Source organism: Podarcis muralis, chromosome 9 (genome assembly GCF_964188315.1).
Source record: "Podarcis muralis chromosome 9, rPodMur119.hap1.1, whole genome shotgun sequence".
Classification (NCBI taxonomy): Eukaryota; Metazoa; Chordata; class Lepidosauria; order Squamata; family Lacertidae; genus Podarcis; species Podarcis muralis.
Genome location: NC_135663.1, coordinates 64,271,373 through 64,295,142, shown reverse-complemented (window position 1 = coordinate 64,295,142; position 23,770 = coordinate 64,271,373). Strand labels below are relative to the sequence as shown.

The window sequence follows — 23,770 nt, the reverse complement described above, 5'->3', positions numbered from 1 at the left end:
CACTGAGATGACCAAGCATGTGCTAAGCATGTACTAGAATACATGTACTAGTACCTGTTGTATAGCACTAAAGTTGACAGTGAAGTTATACTTTTTTGCTGCCGTTGCACCCTTGAGCTATTCGGCAGAAGGGAATGTGGGTTGTCAACAACTTCCCTTGTAAATTGGATTTTGAAGCCCTAAGATGCCTGATGTGACAAATTTGCTAGGTACTTAGAGAAGAAAACCACTTGTTTCCGTTATGTAAATAAATGTGCAATAACTCTTCTCCACATAATAATTTCCCTGCTTGGAGAACGTGGATAATTTTATAATTATTTTTTGAGCTGGTGCATGCAGAAATTGTCACAGCGCTCTCTCTCTCGCTCTCTCTGTATGTGTATGTGTGTTTCAGGCAGGTTACCATTGTGCAGGGGTGCCTATGCATAATTATTAAAACACTGAGCAAAAAGGAATCTTGATGTGATTGCATCAAGATTCCTTTTGGGAAGTGTTTTAATCAGTGCACATATGCACTTCTGCATATTGGCAAAGGGTTGGGGGGGATGTGAATTGAAAACTGCTGCACAGTGGCCTGAACAAAGTCTGGGAATGAAAATGAGAGAGAAAGAAAGAAAGAAAGAAAGAAAGAAAGAAAGAAAGAAAGAAAGAAAGAAAGAAATGCAGCAGTGCCACTCTGCAAACAAGTAGAGCTAATTCAGAACCCAACAATTCTCTATAGCGACAATTTTGTACATATTCCCTTTTCATTTCCCTCCTTTATTTAAATTTCTAATGCATACAATAGTGAGGGATTAGGAAGGCCAGCAACATTACCACAGTGAACATATTCTCATACAATTTTTATTTGTTTGTTTATGACTACACAGCGAAGTTGGGAAAATTGTGATGTTAAGTGGTTGGTGTTGTTGCACTATAGCTTTTAGGTCCATAAATCGTTGTATTCTTTGGTTCTTCTTCTTTTCAATATATATATATATATATATATATATATATATATATATATATATATATATTATTCAGCGACTTAGTTCTAGGTTAATGTGAACTTTACAATCTCCTCACTATGTTAGGAGCCTTGCTTTAGTGATAACAAGCAATCATTCTAGCCCTAAAGCTAAAGCCATCCCAAAATTGCATAAACATGTGCGTGCATATAAACAACCATGTTCATTTGCATGCTGCTATGCAAAGCAATCAAGAGAAACAGAAAAGAAATAGTATCAGCAAGCTCACATAATTGCGATTCAGCAAAGTGGTGGGATCGGGTGGGGGAGAGACATGGCTGTATTCCCATCTGGCTCACTGGTGCGAAAATACAGCCTAAAGGATTTGGTCTTACCTCCCTTACATTGTCTGAGAAATGATAATTTCCCCTAAATGTCACAATTATTTTCTCTCTCTCATTAATTAAAAATAAAAATTACCAAGTGGAGTATTCAACAATGGTGCAATGTTTTCCATATGAATTCATGAAGATGTGATTTGCTGTGGCAGTTGGCTAAGCATAATGCTATCTACTTTGGAAGGCAAAGTCAGAGATCCTTTTCCCAACACTGTAACAGGAGATCATTTCTAACTGCAGGTGCCAGAGATTAGATTAGAAAAGATTAGGGGATATATTCAATTGGCAGTGGACAACCTATGGCCTTACAGCCATGTGCAGACCCTCCAAGTGTCCCTGTTTTCAAGGGACAATCCCAGATTTAGAGAAGCTGTCCCGGTTTCTGATTTGATCCCAGAATGTTTTGTATGTGACAAAAAGGGTGCCTGAAAGAGAGAGAGAGAGCGCAAAACTTTTAGGTCTGGTCCTGTCCACTACTAGCATGTGGTCCCTGTCAGATAACCCCTGAGGTAATGAGGCCTTTGACCAGAAAAATGGCTAGCCATGCATTGTAGTAAACAAAGGGGTAGCCCCAAACAAAATTTCCTTTTTTTTCTCCACCGTCACAACTCTCTTTTTATTACATTTTCTATATATGGCTAACCTTTGCCCCTTCAGAGAATGGTGGACTCCAGCCAGGAGAGCCAATTGTCATGGATGATGGTAGTTATAGTCCAACAACATCTGGAGGATCAAAGGCTACTCACTCCTAACATGTATAATATTAAAAAGTAACAATAACAACATACAGTGGTACTTTGGTTTACAACCATAATCCGTTCCAGAGGTCTGTTTGTAAACCAAAACAGGTTGTAACCCAAGGCACGCTTTCGCCAATGGGGCTTCCCCCCAAAATTTGTTCGTAATCCCAAATAAATAAATAAATGGGTTGTAATCCAAAAAAAGTTTGCAAACCAGGACACGCACTTCCGGGTTTGATGTGTTTGTAATCCAAAACGTATGCAAACCAGACTGTTTGCAAACCAAGGTACCACTGCATTGCAAAGTAGATCCTTTATAACATTTGATCTTGTGCCTGCACTATTATTTCTGATCATTGTCAAATATTCCTTACATAAATGGGTTTCATATGTTTTTATTTCTACCCACTCCAAAAGGAGGCTTGTGCAGTCAGTGGGCTGAAGTCTGGTTGACCCATCACTCATGTACGCAATGAGTGGGAATCATGTATCCATGAAATTGTACTAGCTGAAAAATTAACATCATATATTCATCTGTTCAGGAGGTTAACAAAGAGAGACAATCTGCCAAGCCCTGCTGATCTAACCATTTACTATGCTGCCAGATGCTGATTTCAATATTTATTTATTTACATGCTATCAGCATCCTTGTGGCTGCAAGCATGAAGAGGACCATTTATTTACAGAAAGTGCGATTTTGATTATCTAGAAATAAAGAGAGAAATCTGGTTGAGTCCAAACACTTGGGGCTAAAAGGTTTTTAACTGAGGCACATTTGGAATAAAATGGCCTTTATTTTGCAACTTCTCCAATACAAGGGTGAGAAGCTATTATTGATACGATATAATCTCTCAGGTGTGTTGTGGCACCTATACACAAATTTAAAAGAAGACTCTCAGATTGTTGTCAGAATAGATTTATGTGGAAGTTTAGCCCTTACAGAGTTCCTTTTATCATCTGATGAAATTATCTCAAGAATTTATTCCCATGTCAGTTTTTAAACTGTATGAGAAATAATTCCCTTTGATTGAGCCATTGTTTGAAGACAACGGTTCTCAGATACATATAATTGGTGTTCTTAAGGATCCGTGTTTGTTAAACAACTTTACTTGAAGTCTCTGTAACCAATTAGAGTGCTCATTTCCTTAAATTTCGAATATTTTATTCTTTGTGTCATTGCTCTAAAGAAAAACGTCCTTCCACCTATAGATGTCTTTGACTTCCCACCTGCAAATTGTAATCTGGATTACTAAAAACAGATGGTCCTCTCTTCACAATGTTCTTCTCTGAACAAGGTTCTTGAGTGGGCAGTCGCTATCTCTCAGCTCTCTCCAAGGTCAATTTTCTAGATCCATTCCAATCCTGGTGCCTTGGTTGCCATATATAATGACCTGTTTGGAGAGAGACAGGGGGAGTGTGACACTGCTGCTTCTCCTTGATCTCTCATTGGCTTTCAATACTATCGAGCATGGTTTCCTCCTGGAGTAGCTGTCTGAATGGGTGGCAGTGCTTTGCAGTAGTTTCAGTCTTAGTTGGATGGCTGCCTCCAGAGAATGTTGCCTGGGGGGATGCTGCTTTCTATAATCTCTATTTTTTGCTTAATCGTTTTACATTTATTTTGGGGAATTGGAGAATTAGGAGGAGAAGTGGTAGACAGCTTGTGTTGTATGCTTCAACAGATTCCTTATGAACTATTTCTCTCCATTCACTCGTGGAAAGATGAAGCAGATTAATCTGAGCAGCAGGGCAGGTTAATCTGAGCCATGTGCAATTCCGGAGTATTTTCAGAAAATATGTGTGGATCTGCTTCCAACAAACCCCTCCCCTAGTTTAAATTCAGATTAAATTGGGGATTATTTGGTTTTGATTCCTACTTTTCAGGGGGTTGGACTAGATGATCCTTTGGGTCTCTTCCAACTCTTCAATTCTTTTATTGTTATGTTATCTTGAATGCTGAAAGGAGGAAAATGCTGCTGCTGTTGTTTTTGGCTTGGTTTTTTATGAGTTTTCCAGAGAATTTCTGAAATGAAAAGTTTGGGTTCTGTGCCTGTCCTGATATCACACTGGTAGACTCTGCGTCCTTCCTCAAATGTGGAAGATATATTTCCCCTAATCTCAGGTGTCCCCCTGTGCAATGCTATCCCATGGAAGACACATATAATGCCTTCATTATCAGTGTTTACATGCCTGGCAATACTTTTTCGTTCAATCTGGGTTTGGTTAACTAAGATGACTTCTCCATCTTTTAGTGGGGTGGAGTAGGGTTTGTCCTTTTTATCCTGCTATTAGATGAGCATTTTCGGTATTTTGTATTGGACATTGTTTTACTTTTTTGTAGTTGTTTTTTAATGTATGCATTTTGTATTGTTAAATATAATAATAATAATAATAATAATAATAATAATAATAATAATAATAATAATAATAATTTATTTATACCCCGCCCATCTGGTTAGGTTTCCCCAGCCACTTTGGGTGGCTTCCAACAAAATATTAAAATACAATAGTCTATTAAACATTAAAAGCTTCCCTAAACAGGGCTGTCTAGATGTATTCTAAAAGTCAGGTAGTTGTTTTTCTCTTTGACATCTGGTGGGAGAGCATTCTATAGGGCGGGTGCCACTACCGAGAAGGCCCTCTGCTTGGTTCCCTGTAACTTGGCTTCTTGCAGCTAGGGAACCGCCAGAAGGCCCTCGGCACTGGACTTTGAAATTATAGATAGATGATAGATGATAGATAGATTAGATAGATAGATAGATAGATAGATAGATAGATGTGTAAAGTGACTAAAAGTTTAAGATAATGATGATCTTCAACATCCAAAGCTGTGTGGGGTCCTTAACCACATCAGACAACTTTTCCAAGCACACATTGTGGCTCTTAAGCAGGGATTCTCTATATTGTTAAGTGTAGCTGCCGTTATCTCCTACACAGACACAACTAACCCAATTTGTGTTGACTTGAAAGTAGGGCCAAACTACATGGAAGCATTTGGAAAAGAGCAAGCTAAACACTGCAAGAAAAATTATTAGCTAATTGCTTGTCAAATTTCCTGGTGTGTTTTGCACATCCGTCTTATTCTTCAGGGGAAATTATTCAGCCTCTAATCATTAACAGGTTATTGAACAGGTGAAACTAGCACTCTGACATAAAGAAGAGGCTCTTTGCAGGTTTCTCTATCAAGTTAGTTAGTCAACGCGTAAAGTTATTCAAGTCACGGTGATTCATGCATTGGTACTCTCAAGAAGATCTGATTATTAATGTGTTCTATGCGGAGCTATCCTTGGTCCTGCTCCAGAGCATGCAGCTGGTGCAAAGCTCTGTGGCTAAACTGTTCACAGGGACAGACTTATCACCAGCACATAACTCCAGTGCTCAAAAGCTTTTACTGGCTGCTTGTATGACCCAGATCCTTAACAACATGGGCACAGGATACCTCAAGGTCCACTTGATCCCTTATAACCCTGCTTGATCACTGAGGTCTTGGGGGGCATCACTGTTAGTGGTTCTCCATGGAGCAAATGCATGGCTCGTATTGTAAGCCCAATTTTATGAAACTTCCTTCTAGATGAGGTCAGACAGGCCACCTCACTTTGAACCTCCAGGGCTTCCTGTAGACCAGACATAGGCAAACTTGCCCCTGCAGATGTTTTGGGACTACAGCTCCCATCATCCCTGACCACTGGCCCTGTTAGCTAGGGATTATGGGAGTTGTAGTCCCAAAACACTTGGAGGGGCGAGTTTGCCTATGCCTGCTGTAGACTCTCTGTTATTATTATAATTTGGCAGGCTTTTTAAAGGAATCCTGATTTTATAGTTTCAACATAGTCTTATTGTACTGAATCTCCTATACACTGTTTAGAAACACCTGTAATTAAGCAGTATATACATTCTAGAAATAATAATTAAAAGAACAGTTTCTTTATAATATGACAGCTCAAATGCCGTACAAGGTGATTTGTCTGGAAGCAGCTTTTCTGGAGACTGAATTATACTTGAGCACTGGTATATATCTGATGGAAACTTAAAGGTAAAGGTAAAGGTACCCCTGCCCGTACGGGCCAGTCTTGACAGACTCTAGGGTTGTGCGCCCATCTCACTTAAGAGGCCGGGGGCCAGCGCTGTCCGGAGACACTTTCCGGGTCACGTGGCCAGCGTGACAAAGCTGCATCTGGCGAGCCAGCGCAGCACACGGAAACGCCGTTTACCTTCCCGCCAGTAAGCGGTCCCTATTTATCTACTTGCACCAGGGGTGCTTTCGAACTACTAGGTTGGCAGGTGCTGGGACTGAACAACGGGAGCGCACCCCGCTGCGGGGATTCGAACCGCCGACCTTTCGATCTGCAAGCCCTAGGCGCTGAGGCTTTTACCCACAGTGCCACCCGCATCCCCGGTGGAAACTTAGAAGATTGCAAAAGAGGATATGAAATTGAAAAGGGGGTGAACACTAGTCCATAATGAGTTAAGAGATTTGGTCCATGATTTACATAATACATCACTGCCCCCTTTGCTTCATCTCTTCTGCTTGTGTGGGATGTAGTAAATTTTCCAGCAATGTTAATGAATAGGGTAGCCCTCTACTGTTGCATCTCAAGCAACAGTGAATAATAGGCTGGCCCTGGAAAGGGATTTATGATGTACCAGGAATCAGATCCCAACCCCCATGGGGAGTTAAGGTGTTCAAATTTCCTTTAATTTAGTCTTTTGCTTTATGTTGAATATTTCTGACATTTTGTACTTTATGCATGTCATCAGCAAATTTTGTTCCTGTGCCTCTGTGCCAGAAATGTCTAAGGTTTTGTAGGAGGGCTGTTAATTAGTAGCTTACTAAGGCCTATAATGAGGCAACCACTCTGGAAACATGAAATAGTACAATACCTCTGTCCAAAAGTGGTTCTAGAGTCAAAGGCCAATAGAGTTTTTTCTTCTTCTTTTTCTTTTTGGTGGTGGTGGTGTGGTCCCTTAAGATTTTCAGTGATAAAAGATAAAGTTCAGTACATAGTTATTTCTGCAAATCAAATGGGTTTGAGAAGCCTACCTCTCACATGTGCCTTTGAGAGAATTCTATGCAAATCCTCATAGATGGGAGAATTTCTGTGCAATATGAGGAAATACAAGTTGCCCAGCTCAGTTTCTGAACTGTGTTTTCATTAGCATACCCAACCAACTCAGAGGTGCTTTTAAGGGTTAAAACAGAGCAGTCCTGCCACAAAGAATACCAAATTGGAACAAGCAAACATATACCACTGGGTTCTGCCAATTTAGTGCTAAGGTACCCTCTGCGCGAGCATGTTTGAAAGGTATTTATTTGAGTTTTAAGGTCAGCAACAAATATTGGAATGTTAATCTTTCTTGACGATTTACTGACTGCTGACAGGCATAGTGACACATCTTGTCCAATTAAGCTTGTCAGCTAGCAGTGTGGTCTCCAATGAAGTGTCTAAGTTTGGAAATGATTTCTCTATTAGACCAAAACAAAACAAAGGGCATGCATAAGAATGAGACTGGAAAAAGCTACTTTTATTTAAGATAATCATCACTTTTGAAACAGACACTATTTCAGTGCTATTGAATTATGCAATATACACTTTTGGCTCATATAAAATGTGCAGTTTCCAGGTATTGTAATGTGGGTGGCCTGGGGAAGGCCCTCTGCTCTTAATGGCATAGAATATTCTGATTTTGTTGGAACTGAAGTCCAAAATCTTGTTAGTTTTCACTGTGGCTGGATAGTACAGTAGTTAGAAGCCAGACACACTGTACAACAGTGGCGATTTTCATTCCTTCAATTAGAACTGGTAATCAGAAGGGGGATATTTAATTACCTAGAAGATGAAACTGGTTTGGATGGGTAGATTGCATGAAATCTAATCCTAAGCATCATTAAGAATTCAAAATTGAATTAGGAACGTGAACAATGGAAAGCGTATTGCATTAATTTAAGGGTGAACATGTCTGTGCAAGCTCCATGGTATGTCATTGTATTGGTTATTCAGAAGGGGACCTCAGTGCTACAACACACTTAAATACAAACTTGCTTGCATTGTGCTTGAATCATCTTACCTCTTCCTCAGGGATGCCCTTTAAAAAGTATTCTGACATCTTCATAGGTTGTACTGCATTCAGTGTGAACCTAAGTGAAGGCTGCAGTAAATTCTAATGCTTATGGTTAAATTCAAGTTGGTAAGTGGTCCTGCATGAGTGGGCCTATTAATGAAACTTAGAGCTGATCTGTACATTGCACAGAATATGATGATAGGTTTCTGGAGTTTAGCACTTCAAACTACAGAAGGGGGGAGGAGGCAATCTTTTTCAACCCTGGCCCACATAAAATCCTCTCATTTGGAATAAGCTAGCACTTGTGTGTGTGTGTGTGTGTGTGTGTGTGTGTGTGAGAGAGAGAGAGAGAGAGAGAGAGAGAGAGAGAGAGAGAGATGGTCCTATCTCTGATGGATTAGAGCTTTCTAAGCAAAGGAGCATTTTTTATTTTATGTTTTTTAATGGCACAACCACCTTCATTCTGAAGAATTCCAGAATTCAATCACGGTCTCTCTACATAATGAACAGAACGGATGTAAACAACAACAACAAAATGGGAAAGGATTTAGAGATGGCCATGAATGAGCAGGATGTAGACTGAGAGTAATATTGGCACCTAGTTTGGAACACAGGTCCAGACACCTCACACCAATCACTTGATTTCATAATCATGGAGATTCAGTCTTTCCTACTTATCTTTATCTGTACCATATGGCTGGGAACAATTACAAGTGGTTGCTAGGGCAACCTAGGCTTCCAGAGGAGCATCTTTCAATCTTGGAACCAAGAAATTGGTTAGATCTCAAGCACTGTAGTGGTGGAGCAAACATGCCACAAACTGGCATTTGTTGTTTCTCCCTGGCTTACCTTTCCTCTAGGTTTTCTCTATAACAGCTTTTGCACCATTAGTTTCAGGCCGTTTCACCTCCAGAGCTTCTTAGCACTGCTCAGAATTCCGTCTCTCTATCATGCCTTTTTGATCTACTAGTTAGATCACACATTTAGGTTATTTTGCTGGTTCAGGACCTAAATATAGATGAGGTGGAACCTGAAAGACAACTGTGATATTTTGAGATGATGTATTATAGCTGCGAAGAGAACTTCAGCCCCAAAGGATAGCTTTGAACTTACTATCTGACAGTTTTGCTTGAATGGCTTTGGGGAAAGAGGGGAGCAGAAGAGAGCGGTTATGGCTTCAAAAGTGGGGGAATCAACCTAACATTTGTCAAAAGAAAAGAAAAGAAAGAAGTGTCAAAGTAACCAACCACAGGTGGACTTAAGCCACAGATGTCATCAGAGCAGAGCTGGCTCATGTTAGAAATCTATAGCCTTCTCTGAGTCCTGGTAGTCTTCTATGATTCTTGTCTTAGCAATGTCCTCCTCCCACTATAACTGATCTGTACCCTATAAGAACAGGGATGAAGGACCTCTAGGCTGGGGGCCACATGTGGCCCTCCAGGCCTCTCTGTCTGCCCCTCAGGATTCTCCCAAAGCTACACACAGTCCTGAACCACATCCCTCATCAGCCCTGTTTACACACTCTTCAAGTCTTGTTTGCCTGGAAGGAAGAGATACGAGTATGGGTTGGTGTAGAAACTAGTCTACCATGAAAAGGTAACATTCACATTTATTGCTCAGCTCACTTTTGCTTCTACCCCCTGTAATTCAATACCTGTCACATGGCACCTTTGAGAGGATCTGCTATGACCTAGCAGGACAGCTCTTGGAAAGCCAACTCCAAGGGGTGGCCTGGCTAGAGACACCATGACCTACAACTCACATGTGGCCCCTGGAATGCTGCTGGGAAGAGAAGGTGGCCTTTGTGCTAAAGAAGATTCCCCACACCTTGCCTCTTCTCACTAGCAGTTTGTAAGCTGCCAAATTCAGCTTACAAACGCCGCCCATCATTCCAAAAGAAGGGAAGAAAGGGTGAGATTTGGGCCAGGCTACAGAGAAGCCCAAGAATGTTCACAAAACTCTTCTGCATGCACACAATGTGTGTGTGCGCGCGCGCATGCATGCATACATACATACAAGTGTGCATGTATAGCTCAGTTGGTTAGATGTGCTGCTGATGACACCAAGGTTGCAGCTTTGATCCCCATATGGTATGACTGCATATTCCTGCATCCAGGGTCCCTACCAATGCTACAACTCTATGATTCTATGTGTGCGCATGGATTTACTGCTAGCTTCTTCTGCTGGCACTTTCTCCCTCCAAATGGAATACAGTGAAACCTCTATTTACAGATGTGATCTGTCCGTAAGTCAATCCGGGTTGCTGGTAGAAGTGCCGTTCTGTGCATGTGCAGATGGCAGCAGCCACTTCTGCGCGTGCGCAAACGGAAGAAGCCGCTTCTGCGCATGCACGAATTGCAGCAAACCTGGTATTTGCTTCCAGGTTTTCCACGGTCGCAACTTGGATCGGGTCCAAGTAGAGGCGGTCGTAAATAGAGGTCCTACTGTACTACCCCAAAGGTTCTCCTGACCTTCAGGGACAGCTATTCAAGAGGCACAGGAGGTTAAAGATTGAAAGGACAGCTGAAAAGTTCCCCACATGCACATGTGTGGTCCTTCGAATTCTGACCTTGCAATATTAGCTTAAGATGTGGAATTGCTGGGAGTTCTCCCAGGAGTGAGTGACTTTAAAAAGATTTCTCCTGGTGGTACTATTGCCAGTAATAAGCAACCACAATCAACCAGGTTTTCTAAATGGTCATCAGCTGAAAATGAATTATAGACTCCATCACCAAGCTTATTAAGAGGCGGAGTAATGGCAGGGATGTGTTTTGCCTTGTTCTCAAAAAATCACTAAGAGGATTTGCCTGCTTAAAAATCAAAGAGCATCATGTGTGCCTGAGTAATAAATTATTATCCCTGCTTCTTACCTTTGGGGAGTCTGAAAGTAATTCCAGGTTTACTATGATGAACAGCAGTGCTTTCCTGTTATGTTCTCGGCATACTGTATACCACTCCCTAGCCACAGCGGTTTAAGACTAGAAGGGCTGACAAATGTCAATATATCTGTTATCCATCACTGAGGAAGAAGAACAAAGCTGTCAGTGTCTCAGCAAAAAAATCTGAATTCAAAAGCCCTTGGAAAGCCAAACTTCCAAAAGAAAAGGAAAAAGATGAAGCAGCAGCAGCAGCAGCAGCAGGAACTTAAAGTACTGTCAAGCCACAAGTATAGATGAATGAACCTAGAGTCTGAGCTAATGTCTCTCTCTCCCATACCCTCCAACATTTCTCTGATGAAAATAGGGACGTCCTATTCAATAACAATTTTAATATTGCCCATCTGGCTGGGTCGCCCCAGCCACTCTGAGTGGCTCCCAACATATATAAAAACATAATAAAACATTAAACATGTTAAAAACTTCCTTATGCAGGGCTGCCTTCAGATGGCTCAGGGGTCAGATAACTCCATACGCTCCAACATTTCTCTGATGAAAATAGGGATGTCCTAAGGAAAAGCGAGATATTCCGGGATCGAATCAGAAACTGGGATGGCTTCTGTAAATCCAGGACTGTCCCTGGAAAATAGGGACACTTGGAGGGTGTGCTCTTTGTATATGCTAGCAGTGCGGACCTCAAATCCAGAGACTTAAGGTCCCTTCCCTATAAGGCCCTCAGCTGTCCCTCTCCCTAGACCAGTGATGGCCAAACTTGGCGCTCCAGCTGTTTTGGGGACTACAACTCCCATCATCCCTAGCTAACAGGACCAGTGGTCAGGGATGATGGGAATTATAGTCCCAAAACAGCTGGAGGGCCAAGTTTGGTCATCACTGCCCTAGACCATCTTATCTCTGCAGGCTACACACAATACTGGTCCTGGTCTTTGACTGTTTTATCTATGCTGGAATCTGTCCTTGAAAAGATAAAGGGTGGAGGTGTACGTATTTTTCTTTTGGTGTATGTGTGTGAACATGAGTAGAAGCGCCTGACATTTTGTGTGTGACATTGCTCGGTACACTTTTGCATTGGGTCCTCTCCATCCTAAAGTTCCCTCGCCCTAAAATAAGTTCTCCACCCCCAGCATAGGAGAGTGATAGTTAATAACACTAAAAAAAGAGGTACCATATTTTTTGCTCCATAAGACACACCTGACCATAAGATGCACCTAGTTTTTAGAGGAGGAAAGGGGGAAAATCCTGTTTTTATGGGGTTCAACTCACAGTTCTGCCGCTTCTTTAGGAAAGGAAAGGGAGCCATTTCTACAGTTTCCAGACAGATAATCTAATCAGCCAGTCACATGTCGCTGGGGAAACAAACAGCCTCCATCTGCAGAACATTCAACAATGGAGGCCTAGGCAAGGGGGCGGGGCCAGAAAGGGAGCCAGCGATCGACCACACATTCACTCCATAAGAACCACAGACATTTCCCCTTACTTTTTAGGAGGAAAAAAGTGCATCTTATGGAGTGAAAAATAGGTACGTTGCCACCAAAAAAGGAAAATGGAAACAGGAAAAGCATTATCATAGAGCTGATTATAGCCCTGGTGAACAGAGTCTTATAGTAGTATGTCATTGGGCAGAGGATGAAAGGCAGTAGGCCATAACACACCCACTTCCATGCCATAAAATGGAGTGCTGACATGTCCCATTGGCATAGCCATCACCTGCTCTGTACCTGTTACTTGCTTCTGAACTGGTAGTTAAGATGGAGCGGGATTCATACTCTTGCAGGGACCCAATTTCTACTCTGTTGTGTGAAAGCGACCGAGTACCAAGTAGTGAGTTTGTTAAAAAACAACACCTTGATGTCTTTTTTGTTTAGTTTAGTTTATTGTAATGCAATAATGGCTGTGCATATGCACGGATAGGCCTCAGCCGCATTGGGGTCAGGCCTCAGATCCAGATCTTTGAGCTTGTTCGCAAGATGGTTTGGGGGAGACATGTTCTACTTCCTGACCAAAGCTGCTACTCCCTTTGCTCAGTTTTCATGCTGCTATCCACTGCTGTGATCAGAGCTCGCCTTTTAAACATGATCACACTAATCCAGTTGGGAAACTGGTTATACTGAAAGAGGCCCCAGGCTATTCATCCATTGCTGGGTTGAGAACCTCACATACAATTGATCCAGGGGAGCGGGTGGCGCTGTGGTCTAAACCACTGAGCCTCTTGGGCTTGCCATTTGGAAGGTCGGCGGTTCGAATCCCCGTGATGGGGTGAGCTCCTGTTGCTCTGTCCCAGCTCCTGCCAACCTAGCAGTTTGAAGGGAGTCCGCTGGGGAAATTCCGATGCTCAGAAGTTTGGCATGGATTTTTCCTACCCACGGATTAACAAATTCGTCCCGCCAGAGGCACTGAAAAAGGTAATGGTCGGGAAGCCTATGCCAGCTGGACAGCCAATAGCCAAAGACTCGCTTCCAGATGACAGTCTCCAATGTTGCAATCCTTAACTCCAGACGTATGGCTGCATTGCTCACACACATGGGGAGTTTCAGGAGGCGACGGAGAAACTGATTCTGCAATGTCTCCAGCGATGTTAAATTGGACCCAGGGGCCCAGAGCGGGGCAGCATAGCAGAGGGTGGAAACCACTTTTGCGTGGTATACCTTCAATGCAGAGGGGATGTGGGAGGCTCCGTCAGCCGCAAAAAATTGGAGTAGAGCATAAAGTATTGTTTTCCCTTTGTTTAGTAAATACTGTATCTGTGGCTTCCAGCTTAGGTTGTAGTGAAAAAAGACTCCCAGGTATTTAAATTTGAAAACCTGTTCTAATTGGACTCCATCTAACTTCCAGCTGTAAGTTTTCCGAGACCTGGTAAAGACCAGGACTTTAGATTTCCCATGATTAGCAGTTTGAAAGCACTCCAGTGCAAGTAGATAAATAGGTACCGCTGCAACTGGAAGGTAAACAGCATTTCCGTGCGCTCTGGCTTCTGTCACGGTGTTCCGTTGCACCAGAAGCGGTTTAGTCATGCTGGCCACATGACCCAGAAAGCTGTCTGTGGACAAATGCCAGCTCCCTTGGCCGGAAAGCAAGATGAACGCCACAACCCCATAGTTGCCTTTGACTGGGCTTAACCGTCCAGGGGTCCTTTACCTTTTACCTTTACAATTAATGCAGTTGTGTTCAATTGAACCCCGCTAGAGAGGGTTGGTGACTCTGCTGATGGGTATGCACATTGCTACCCAGGATCATTACTTCTATGCACACAACCATGTTGCATCTAACTGGAGCTGATTAAGGGCCCATGTGAATTTGATTCCTGCATTGCAGGGGGTCTTCCTTTCAACTCTACATTTCTGTGACTTTATGCACAATGCTGTTATCAGTTGCTGTCCAAGTACTGAAGGATGCCGTGAACCTGCACCCACATCTATTCTTATTTGGCCCACTAGATAGGCTTCGCTGTTATCTGCACAAATATCTAGTTTCCTACCCATGTGACCAAAGAAATGCAATTAACAGAGAATAAAGTGTTTCCTTTAATGAAACAGAAGGGCAGCTAAAATGAAACACATTAAAATTCAGAAGAAAGATTGGAAACCGAGTGCAACAACATATATTTTGTATGTTACCGGGTGTGTGTGTGTTAATCTAACGTCTAAATTAGCATTCAGTTGCAATTAGGACTGTTACCTGATTAAAGAAATCTTGATCAATTTAGTGCATTTAAATAGAGATAGATTTGCATATGAATAAGATACTATTGCTTTTAGATTGTCCATATCATGAAAGGAATAATTTTAGAAGGGACATTCTGTCCTGTGTGAGATGAAAGTGGTTGTGTAGGTACACACACGCACACATTTTTTTTTTAAGAGTGTGGATGGAAAGAACAATCAGAACAGGGGAAACGAGGCAGTGTCCAGTGAATCTCTTGCCCCTTCCGCCTCTGCACACACTCTAAATCTGCTCTGCAGGATGGGGCAACCCGTTAAACAGATTTAGCTGCCCCCTTTCCTCTGAGGAGCCCTCAGCTGAATTAATTGAAAGATGTGTAGGTATATCGTCAGATCAAGAGTCAATCTCATAAAATGACATAACACTCACAAAACACTTTCCAATCATGTAACACTCCTACAGTCAGATGCTACATAAACACATAGAGGGGTTTGTTGTTGTTTTTTGCAAATGCAAATCATCGTCATCGCTTAGAGCTGTTGTTTGTGTGCTCCTAACCATTTCTTATTGCTCTCTCTATTTTTAACGCACCATACGCAAACAGTTTGGAATCTTGTAAAGACTTGTGCGCATTTAATTGTATAGACAGTTGAATGGCTGTTACCATTTACATCGGACTGGCCTACATTGATCTCGTTCTTGAACAATTAGTTCCACATAGTCTACCATTCTGTTCTACAATATCACCTTGAATTGAATTGATATTCTGTGTCAATATCTCCAGGGTGGTGGACGCATCCCTCACTTTAACTAAGACTGAGGGATTAATCCATTGCTCAGGAGAGTGCCACAGATGCAGATTAAGTCCAATCTGGGAGTAGATGTTTAAAAATTGTTCAAAATGGCCACCAGTCTTTGCAAGATAAAGCCATATATTTTAATGATTCAAAGGAAGGTTTTGCATTGTGATATTTGTCCAATTAATGAAGTTATTTGGCTGTTTTCTCTCATTTTGTTTAAGCCAGGCATGTCCAAAGTCCATTTCGGGTCCAGCCCCCCAGTCGATTTAATCTGGCCCCTCTGGCAGTATGTCCTGTGGTAAAATCCTAAAAAACCTCAACCACTTTGGGGAAAATTTCTACAACTTTGAGGTAAAATTGTATTTTAAAAAAGCTTAACAACTTTGGTTGGCCCTCGTGCATACTCAATTCATCAAATCTGGCCCTCTTTGAAAAAAATTTGGGCGCCCCTGGTTTAAGCCATTTCTAAATGTCAGGTGGCTGCAGAAAAAGATAGAGATGTGAAAAAAATCCAGTTGCCCAGTCATACTGGCACCTGAACTTTGACCCTGGATTCTAGTTCAACCCTCCTTAGTTCTTAATTAAAACTACATAGCCCTATATTTACCACATGGGTGGCAGCACGCAGAGAAAAGAGAACTGGCTCTTTGCTTCCCATATGCTATCCTCCCCAAGATTACCTCCTCACTGACCCATGGGAATTAGGCTTAAGAAAAAGGTGAATGATACCTTTAAAAATGTCTCATACTCATATTGACTAGGATTCCAGTCTCTTCAGGCAGAATCTCGCCCAGCGGCTAGAGGTTTTCCATTCCTAAGAAAACTATTGTCCATAACTACATGGGTGCCAGGCATACACTGAGCTCCCTGTGAACTGGAGATTCCCTATGTGCAAGCTGAATTCCGAAATGTCCCCGATATGAAGAGAATACTATAGCCTCCTGGTTGGTCCAAGTTCCGTGAGCACATCTTAACACTCTGTGTGCATTGGTACCACTGAATTTCGTTCTTTTTTAAAATCAAAATTGTACATGCACCAAAAATGGAAGAGAAAATGAGAGTGCCATCTCAGTCAGAACATTCACAGAGCTTTGAAAGAATCGGAATGAATTTTGATGAGACGCCCAAAATTGCTGAGGAAAGTCTCACACATCCCTGGGTTATTAGATTGTGCCCAAGTTGAAATGGTAGACAAATGTAGAGGTTCCTCCTCAGCGAAGCATCTGATGAACTCCAATGAAAGTCAAACAAGTCATCCTAACACTAGCAGTATAATAATAATAATAATAATAATAATAATAATAATAATAATAATAATAATATAAATTTTATTTATATCCCGCCCTCCCCAGCCGAAGCTGGGCTCAGGGCGGCTAACAACAAACAAAATAGTCCAACATTCTAAAAACATTCATTATAAAATTAATTAGATCAAATTAAAATCAAATTAATGGCAACCATCAAGCAAAATTCTGTGCAGATTGCCAGAGGAGGGGGTCAGGCTGCGCCCTGACCAAAGGCCTGGTGGAACAGCTCTGTCTTGCAGGCCCTGCAGAAGGATGTCAGGTCCTGCAGGGCCCTAGTCTCTTGTGACAGAGCGTTCCACCAGATTGGAGCCGTGGCCGAGAAAGCCCTGGCTCTCGTTGAGGCCAGCCTGACCTCTCTGTGGCCTGGGATCTTTAGGATGTTTTTATTTGCAGACCGTAAATTTCTCTGTGGGACATACCAGGAGAGGCGGTCCCGTAGGTACGAGGGTCCTAGGCCGTATAGGGCTTTAAAGGTTAAAACCAGCACCTTAAACCTGATCCTGTACTCCACCGGGAGCCAGTGCAGCTGGTATAATACCGGATGGATATGATCTCGCAGTGAAGACCCCATAAGGAGTCTCGCCGCGGCATTCTGCACCCGCTGGAGTTTCTGGGTCAGTCTCAAGGGCAGCCCCACGTAGAGCGAGTTACAATAATCCAGTCTCAAGGGGATATCTGTAGATACTTGTGTTGTATTTTATTTAAGGAAACAAATTGACAATGCAAAACCAACTCCTAAAAAATATTTTCATTCTTGGGTGCCACTCGAGAACCAAAACTTAAAGCTTCCCTTCTTGTTCTTTGTTTACAGATTCAAGACCTTTACCAGATGTAGCCCTGACTGGGAAGTGCACTCGGGAATGTGATGAATACGGCCATTCAGACTCGTGCTGGATGCCTGTCCGCACTTCACCCGAAAGGAAGCAGAAGAGCCAGCCAAAACTCTCCACTTTCATGCCTGTTGATGAACGGGGCAGTCAAGAGAAGCTGGCCAATGGAGAAGCCTCCCTGATGGGTGACCGCAACAGAAACCTCCTTAATAAAAAGTTGACCTCATCCTATGAGACCTTCAGTGCAGCTAGTTTCAGCAAAAGCGAGGAAGCCAACCCAGAGGATATCCCCCTCACACAGACAGGGGAATACAAGCCATCTCCTGTCAACACTTTAACTAGAAGAGAAGTTTACCTTTAGGCGACAAAGAAGCAACAATACGGTTCTCTCATGTATTGGAAGGGGATAAAAGGCAAAAAACAAACAAAACCTATGAATCAAAATGATTTTAACTCAAAAATAAAGGAAAGTCCATTGAAAATGAGGGGGCTACCAAAGAGACAAAAGCTTGGCCTGCCACTTCTGCCTCCATGCCAGGCATCTGCATATCCCGTCTGCCTGACTATACTGTACAATGTAGAAACCATTGTTGTTCCTGCATGCCCAATTCCCTGCTCACCAATCTTTATTTTCCTAAATTTATGGTTGTAAATTCCTTTCAAGGTAACAAGTCTGAAATTGAAAGAACTACAGGAACTGTTGTCCCTCATCCCTTCCCCACCCCCCACTGCTGAAGCATTGCTTAAGCCACTCTGGTTATCATTTGGTGGTTATCTGGGCTTGTTTACAAGTCGAGGGGTGTGTGAGAGAATTATTACATACGTATAATTTTCCCAGGATACCATCTGAATATTGCTGGTTTCCATCCGAGAGATATGCCTCCAGAAACCATTCAAAATTAAACATATAAAGGGATGGTTTTTCTTTTTCTTTGAAAGGAGCACTTTTTGAAGATCTCGGCTTTAATCCTGTTGCGTGGCTGGAAAGAGCAGAAAACATATTCAGTCTGAGATTATAATCCCAAATATGACATGTTTCCCTATAGTCATGAACTGTTCAGTTTTATCCATAACTACTATCTCTGCCTGTGATTTCATATTCTCTGACATTATCCTCCTCCTCTTTCTCCTCCTCTCTTTCTGTGGCATTTTAAACTTCAGCATAAACAAAATGATGGTGGTATATCATGGCGTCCTAAGGATAAACTGCTATACTGGTGTCATTTTTACAAGACCGGCATTTAGCTTGGATGACCACAGTAACTAAAAGGCCAAAGAAAAAACTGTGGATCCGGAGAATTGCTCATCGGTCTTGGGCTTAGGAAATCTGACACAGACGCACACAAACACGTAAGCGTATTTTCCACACACATTTTGCACAGCAATCTATGCTGCAACCCAGATGACGTAGCCGTTTCAAAATGGATTTTAGCTGAATCCCCAGAGGAACTGGTCACACGAGCTAGCTGGTGACAGCATGGCACATCATAAGCTACATAGAGTAAAAAGATGCTCCCGTTCCAGGGTTCGTTCCTTAGAAGGTTTCATATCCATTCAGGATGAGCTCCAAAAACACGTTGAGAGGGAAGTCTGAAAAAAAAGAGCAAAAACAAAGGCAGTGGGAAGGAAGAACATGCTTCAAGTCAAGTATGGCATCATCTTTGTTGAGAGTGGATGCTAAACCTTCGATTATCAGTGTTCCAGGTTAATCATTTGCTCTTGGCAAAGGTATTATGCAGGTTTTCTTAATACACAAGTGCATTTAAGCTGAGTCCTGTGCAATATAAAACCAATGTTGAGACTCAAGGCGACTGGTAGTCTTGAGTGATGTCACCACCGACATGCTCTGTGCAAAAACAAGTTTTGCTTGTGACAAGCTTCAAAAAATGAATAAATCCAAACCTGATCATGATGGTGCAGAGCTCTGGGCTGTGACAGTTCTCATAGTTTGCACTATAAAGTGGATAGGAAAATGGACCAGATATATTTTGTGCAATAAGGAGTTACAGAGTGTGTAGAATCTGAACTAGTTCTGTATTGATAATGTTGTAGTAATAAAGAATGGCTGAGCTTGGACATTCGAATCAAACTGACAATCGGTCGATGCAGTGGGGACAGCTTGAGAAGGGGTGCAAAGACAGAAACCAGCCCCTCTGGTTGTTTAACTTGGCATTAAAGCATGACTAGATGGTTCTAGTAGATTGTAGTGACAAGATAGCTTGGGTAGTTTATTGCTTTAAAAAAAAATGACATAGAGTATAATATTAAACAGTCTGAAATGTGAGCTGAACAACTGGTACAAACTCATCACAACTTTTGTCTTTTCAACTTTCTATAGCAAAGTGCCCTTTTTATTGTACATCTTCCTTACTTTTTTTGTATCTTATTTTGAAATTAGTTTTTTTGTGTAGCAGTTACAAATGGGCACATATTATAAAGGGGAAAAAATTAAAAAGAGGTTAGGAGTGATTGATCATTCTAATGCATAGTTGCTTTTTAAAAAGAAAATTCAGAGATGCAAATTTGACTTCGTTAGAAGACTGATTAAATCCGTTACTGCATTGTATAACCTTTCAGTATCTGCCAAGGATAAAAGGCTTCTCATTTACATTAAAACTTACACATTTCTTGCAGGTTTCAACAGAAAATGCAATCATATCACCTCACTGGTCAAGAGAACTATTTTTAAAAATAAAACCCTTATATATTGAATATCCGCTTGAGAACCATTAGATAAGGCAGATCTAAACAATCAAAACTATCTTTCTTTTTAACTTTTCTGGAAAGCCAATACAGATCAGAGAAGGCCTTCAGGATTAACTGGATCAGAAATCACTCCCCATTTTGTGCGCTAAATACAAGTGAATCTTGTGATTGAGGAAATTACCTTTTTATTCATAGAGCTAAGAAGGGCACAAAGGGATAGCAAAAAATACAGTGTACTTGTATGTATTTGCAGTAATTCTAGTAAAACCTAGCCATCAAACCATAGTCAATTGCTTCTTATGACCCAGCATGAGACACAAATATATTTTTGTGGTTTTTCCCCCATTTGAAATTAGTTAAATCTGGTGACACTCCATATATAGAGTGCTTTTGTAAAAAATAATAATAATAATAAAATGAAAGTGAAAATTTTTAGAGTGAATGCAAAATATGCAACTGTGCCTTTTATACCTGTTGTTATGGTAAACATGGTGGTTGGGGTTGGACACTAAAAATTTATGGGCTATTCCCACATTTTTTGAACCTGTATATTTAACCATGTTTATTTTCTGAGAAATAAAAGATGATATATTTAAAAAATGCCTTCTACCAAACTCAGATAATGGACCAGTCTTAAATATAATTCATTATTAAAAACAAGAATGTGCTTTTGGAATAGGACGTTTGTTAACTGAGAGGGAAAAAGTACTATATTTGTCTCAGTAGCAAGATGTTATGAGTCTGTTTGGTAGAAAACTGTTGATTTATTGCTTTTTTGGGAAAAAAATCCTTTTAGCAGTTTTTTTTTTGTTTTTTTTTCCATTTCATGAGACGACTCCTATTGTTTGCTTTTTAATTTCACAAGAAGCTCAAAGAAACTGTGCATGTCTTTTACATTGGACACATTTAGAGATTGACGCATCACTTATATAACTTTATACGAATTAGAAAATGTCGTATTAACTTCAGTCTAAACTCTAATGCTCATTCCAACCTCCAGTTATGCTAATATTTAGTCAATCTAATTTCTGACTGGCCTGCTGCCTGAGTTTCAGAAAACAAGGTAGATGCTATTTTTCTGTGGGGGAAGAACTCAAAGGAGAGATTGAAGGTGCTTGACTGAAAGACTACCCTGGGGAGTTGTCACATAGAAAACAAAACAAAACACAAAGATGTAGGAAAATGAAGAGAGGGGGCAAAACGAAGCTACCATAAATGCAGCCATCACTAAAAGACTTTTACGGCATTGGAAGAGTTGAAGAATATAACAGTTTTGCTTATATTCCATCACTGATAAAAGATCCACTGTTTCCTTAATCGCTGAAAGAAAGGAGATGGACAATGGTAGAGACGAACCTCATCCCAACATTAATGTTGAGCAGTTGCCTGAAGAGCATAGTATAAGGAAGAAGGAATCATTTTTCAGCTACCTGGGGTACACTTTCAGACATTTCTTGTCCTGAATTTCGAAGCACTTACATTCAGTGTGGTTACGATCTGTTTGTAATATTAATCATTGACTATTGTTCTGCAACTTGGATGTTGATAGTGAAGCAGAGAACAACTTATCATTGTTTATTATGAGTCACTATGCACGCAACTATGCTAAAAAAAAAAAAAGAAACATGGCAAAAATGTATTCAACGCTAGTCCACCTCTATTTATGAAAGATTTTGCATAATTTAATTTGCTTTTGTACAGTTTTATGTAAATAAATTGCTTGTCATTTTTGTCTCTGCAAATTAAAATATAACATGTTCAAATGGTCACCCATTTGTGTGCTTTCTACGTGGAATATGGAAGAAAATGCATTCACGTGTAAAGACAGGAATATGGAAAAGGTGGTGCTATTGTGGATTAACTGTTTACAGATATTCTTCTATGTCATCATCAGAGAACAAACTCTAATTATATGTGATTCATATGATAACACACATTTTAAACCTTATATGTGTGCAACTGGTTTATCACCCAATAAGAAATGCATCTCAATCTTATTCCATCCCTCCATCCTATCCCGAATAATGTGCTCATATTGAAATTGCTCATCAATGAACTTCCTAGGCTTTTAAGCCTAGAGTAATCTATTAAGAACAAAGTAGTTCTTCCCCTGCTTCCATCAATCAAGATTCACTGTTCTCTGAGCATGGCTGGCAAGTGACCTTATTGAGTTTCCTCACTTTGACTTAGGGGATCATAAACATGATTATGAGGATGCACCAAAGCTTGGATGATTTCCCCTTCTCTTCTGACAATGCCCATTGCACTTGTCTTCACTCATGCAACTCTTCACCATCACTGTTTTTTCTGCATATGCCAACTGCAGATGTGGCGACCCTCTCGTCCTCCAACACACTCTGAAAAACTGTGTACAAAAGTATTTTCTGTGGGAGAAAGAGCTTCACTCTTTCTTGGAGTGAACCTTGTCTTTATATACCTTAGAACAACAGCAGCAACAGCATACCCTCCAACATTTCTCCAATGAAAATAGGGATGTTCCATTCCATAACAACAATTTTAATATTTATACCCCATACATCTTACTGTGGTGCCCCAGCCACTCTGGGCAGCTTCCAACATATATCAAAACATAATGAAACATTTTTTAAAAAAACTTCCCTATCCCTTCAGATTGCTTGGGGGTCAGATAACTCCATACTCTCCAACATTTCTCCACTGGAAATAGGGCCATCCTAAGGAAATTGGGGCATCCTGGGATCAAATCAGAAACCAGGACAGCATCTCTAAATCAGGGACGTCCCTATAAAATAGGGACACTTGGAGGGTATGCCAACAACAATTTATTCATTATATCCCACCCATCTGACTGGGTTGCCACAGTCACTCTAGGAAGCTTCCAACATAATGTAAAAGCACAACTGAACATCAAGCATTCAAAACTTCCCGACACAGGGCTGCCTTCAGATGTCTTCGGAAAGTCGTATCATTGTTTATGTCTGTCACCACAACCCTAAGGTTAAGACTCTCATGCTCTAACGACTGAGCTGTACTTCAGGTTTGGGCCCCTGAGATTTGCATTGTGTACCTGCCTGCCAAATTAGAAGTCCAACATCAAGAAGTGGGGGGGAAACAAGCCATTTTCCCAAAAAACATTTCTTGGTCAAAACCCTTTCCAGTAGACCCTTTCTGCCACCATGTTGTGGGTTGCAGCAATCTATTCGCCGGTAGGAGATGGAAGGCTGCATTTTCTTGCCACAGCGCAGTTGGCTTCAGTATTTTAATAAATTAAATAAAACAAGACAAACCTCTCTAAGCAGTTTGCATAAAATGATGTTCAGAAGAAAATACAGATAAAATCAATCAGACATGAAAACATGTAGACATAGTAATGTTATCATAACATAAATAAAATTAAATCTGTTGATCTTATCTATTAAATCTATATCCCACCCTTCTTTCCAAAGGAATGT

At 41.1% G+C, this 23,770-nt stretch overlaps 1 protein-coding gene across 5 annotated transcripts in view; it reads left to right on the top strand.

Annotated features, from left to right (window-relative positions):
• Nucleotides 1-22,108, top strand: part of PCDH7 (protocadherin 7) — a 422,460-nt gene extending 400,352 nt beyond the window's left edge. For 4 of the 5 annotated variants that reach the window (XM_028743754.2, XM_077934401.1, XM_028743755.2 and 1 more), the window contains one exon: nucleotides 17,615-22,108. In XM_028743754.2, coding sequence (XP_028599587.1) covers nucleotides 17,615-17,994 — 380 coding nt within the window. In that variant the 3' untranslated portion in view covers nucleotides 17,995-22,108. The remainder of the gene's footprint in view (nucleotides 1-17,614) is intronic. The other variant, XM_028743762.2, reaches the window with a different exon arrangement.
• Nucleotides 22,109-23,770: the final 1,662 nt, after the last annotated feature.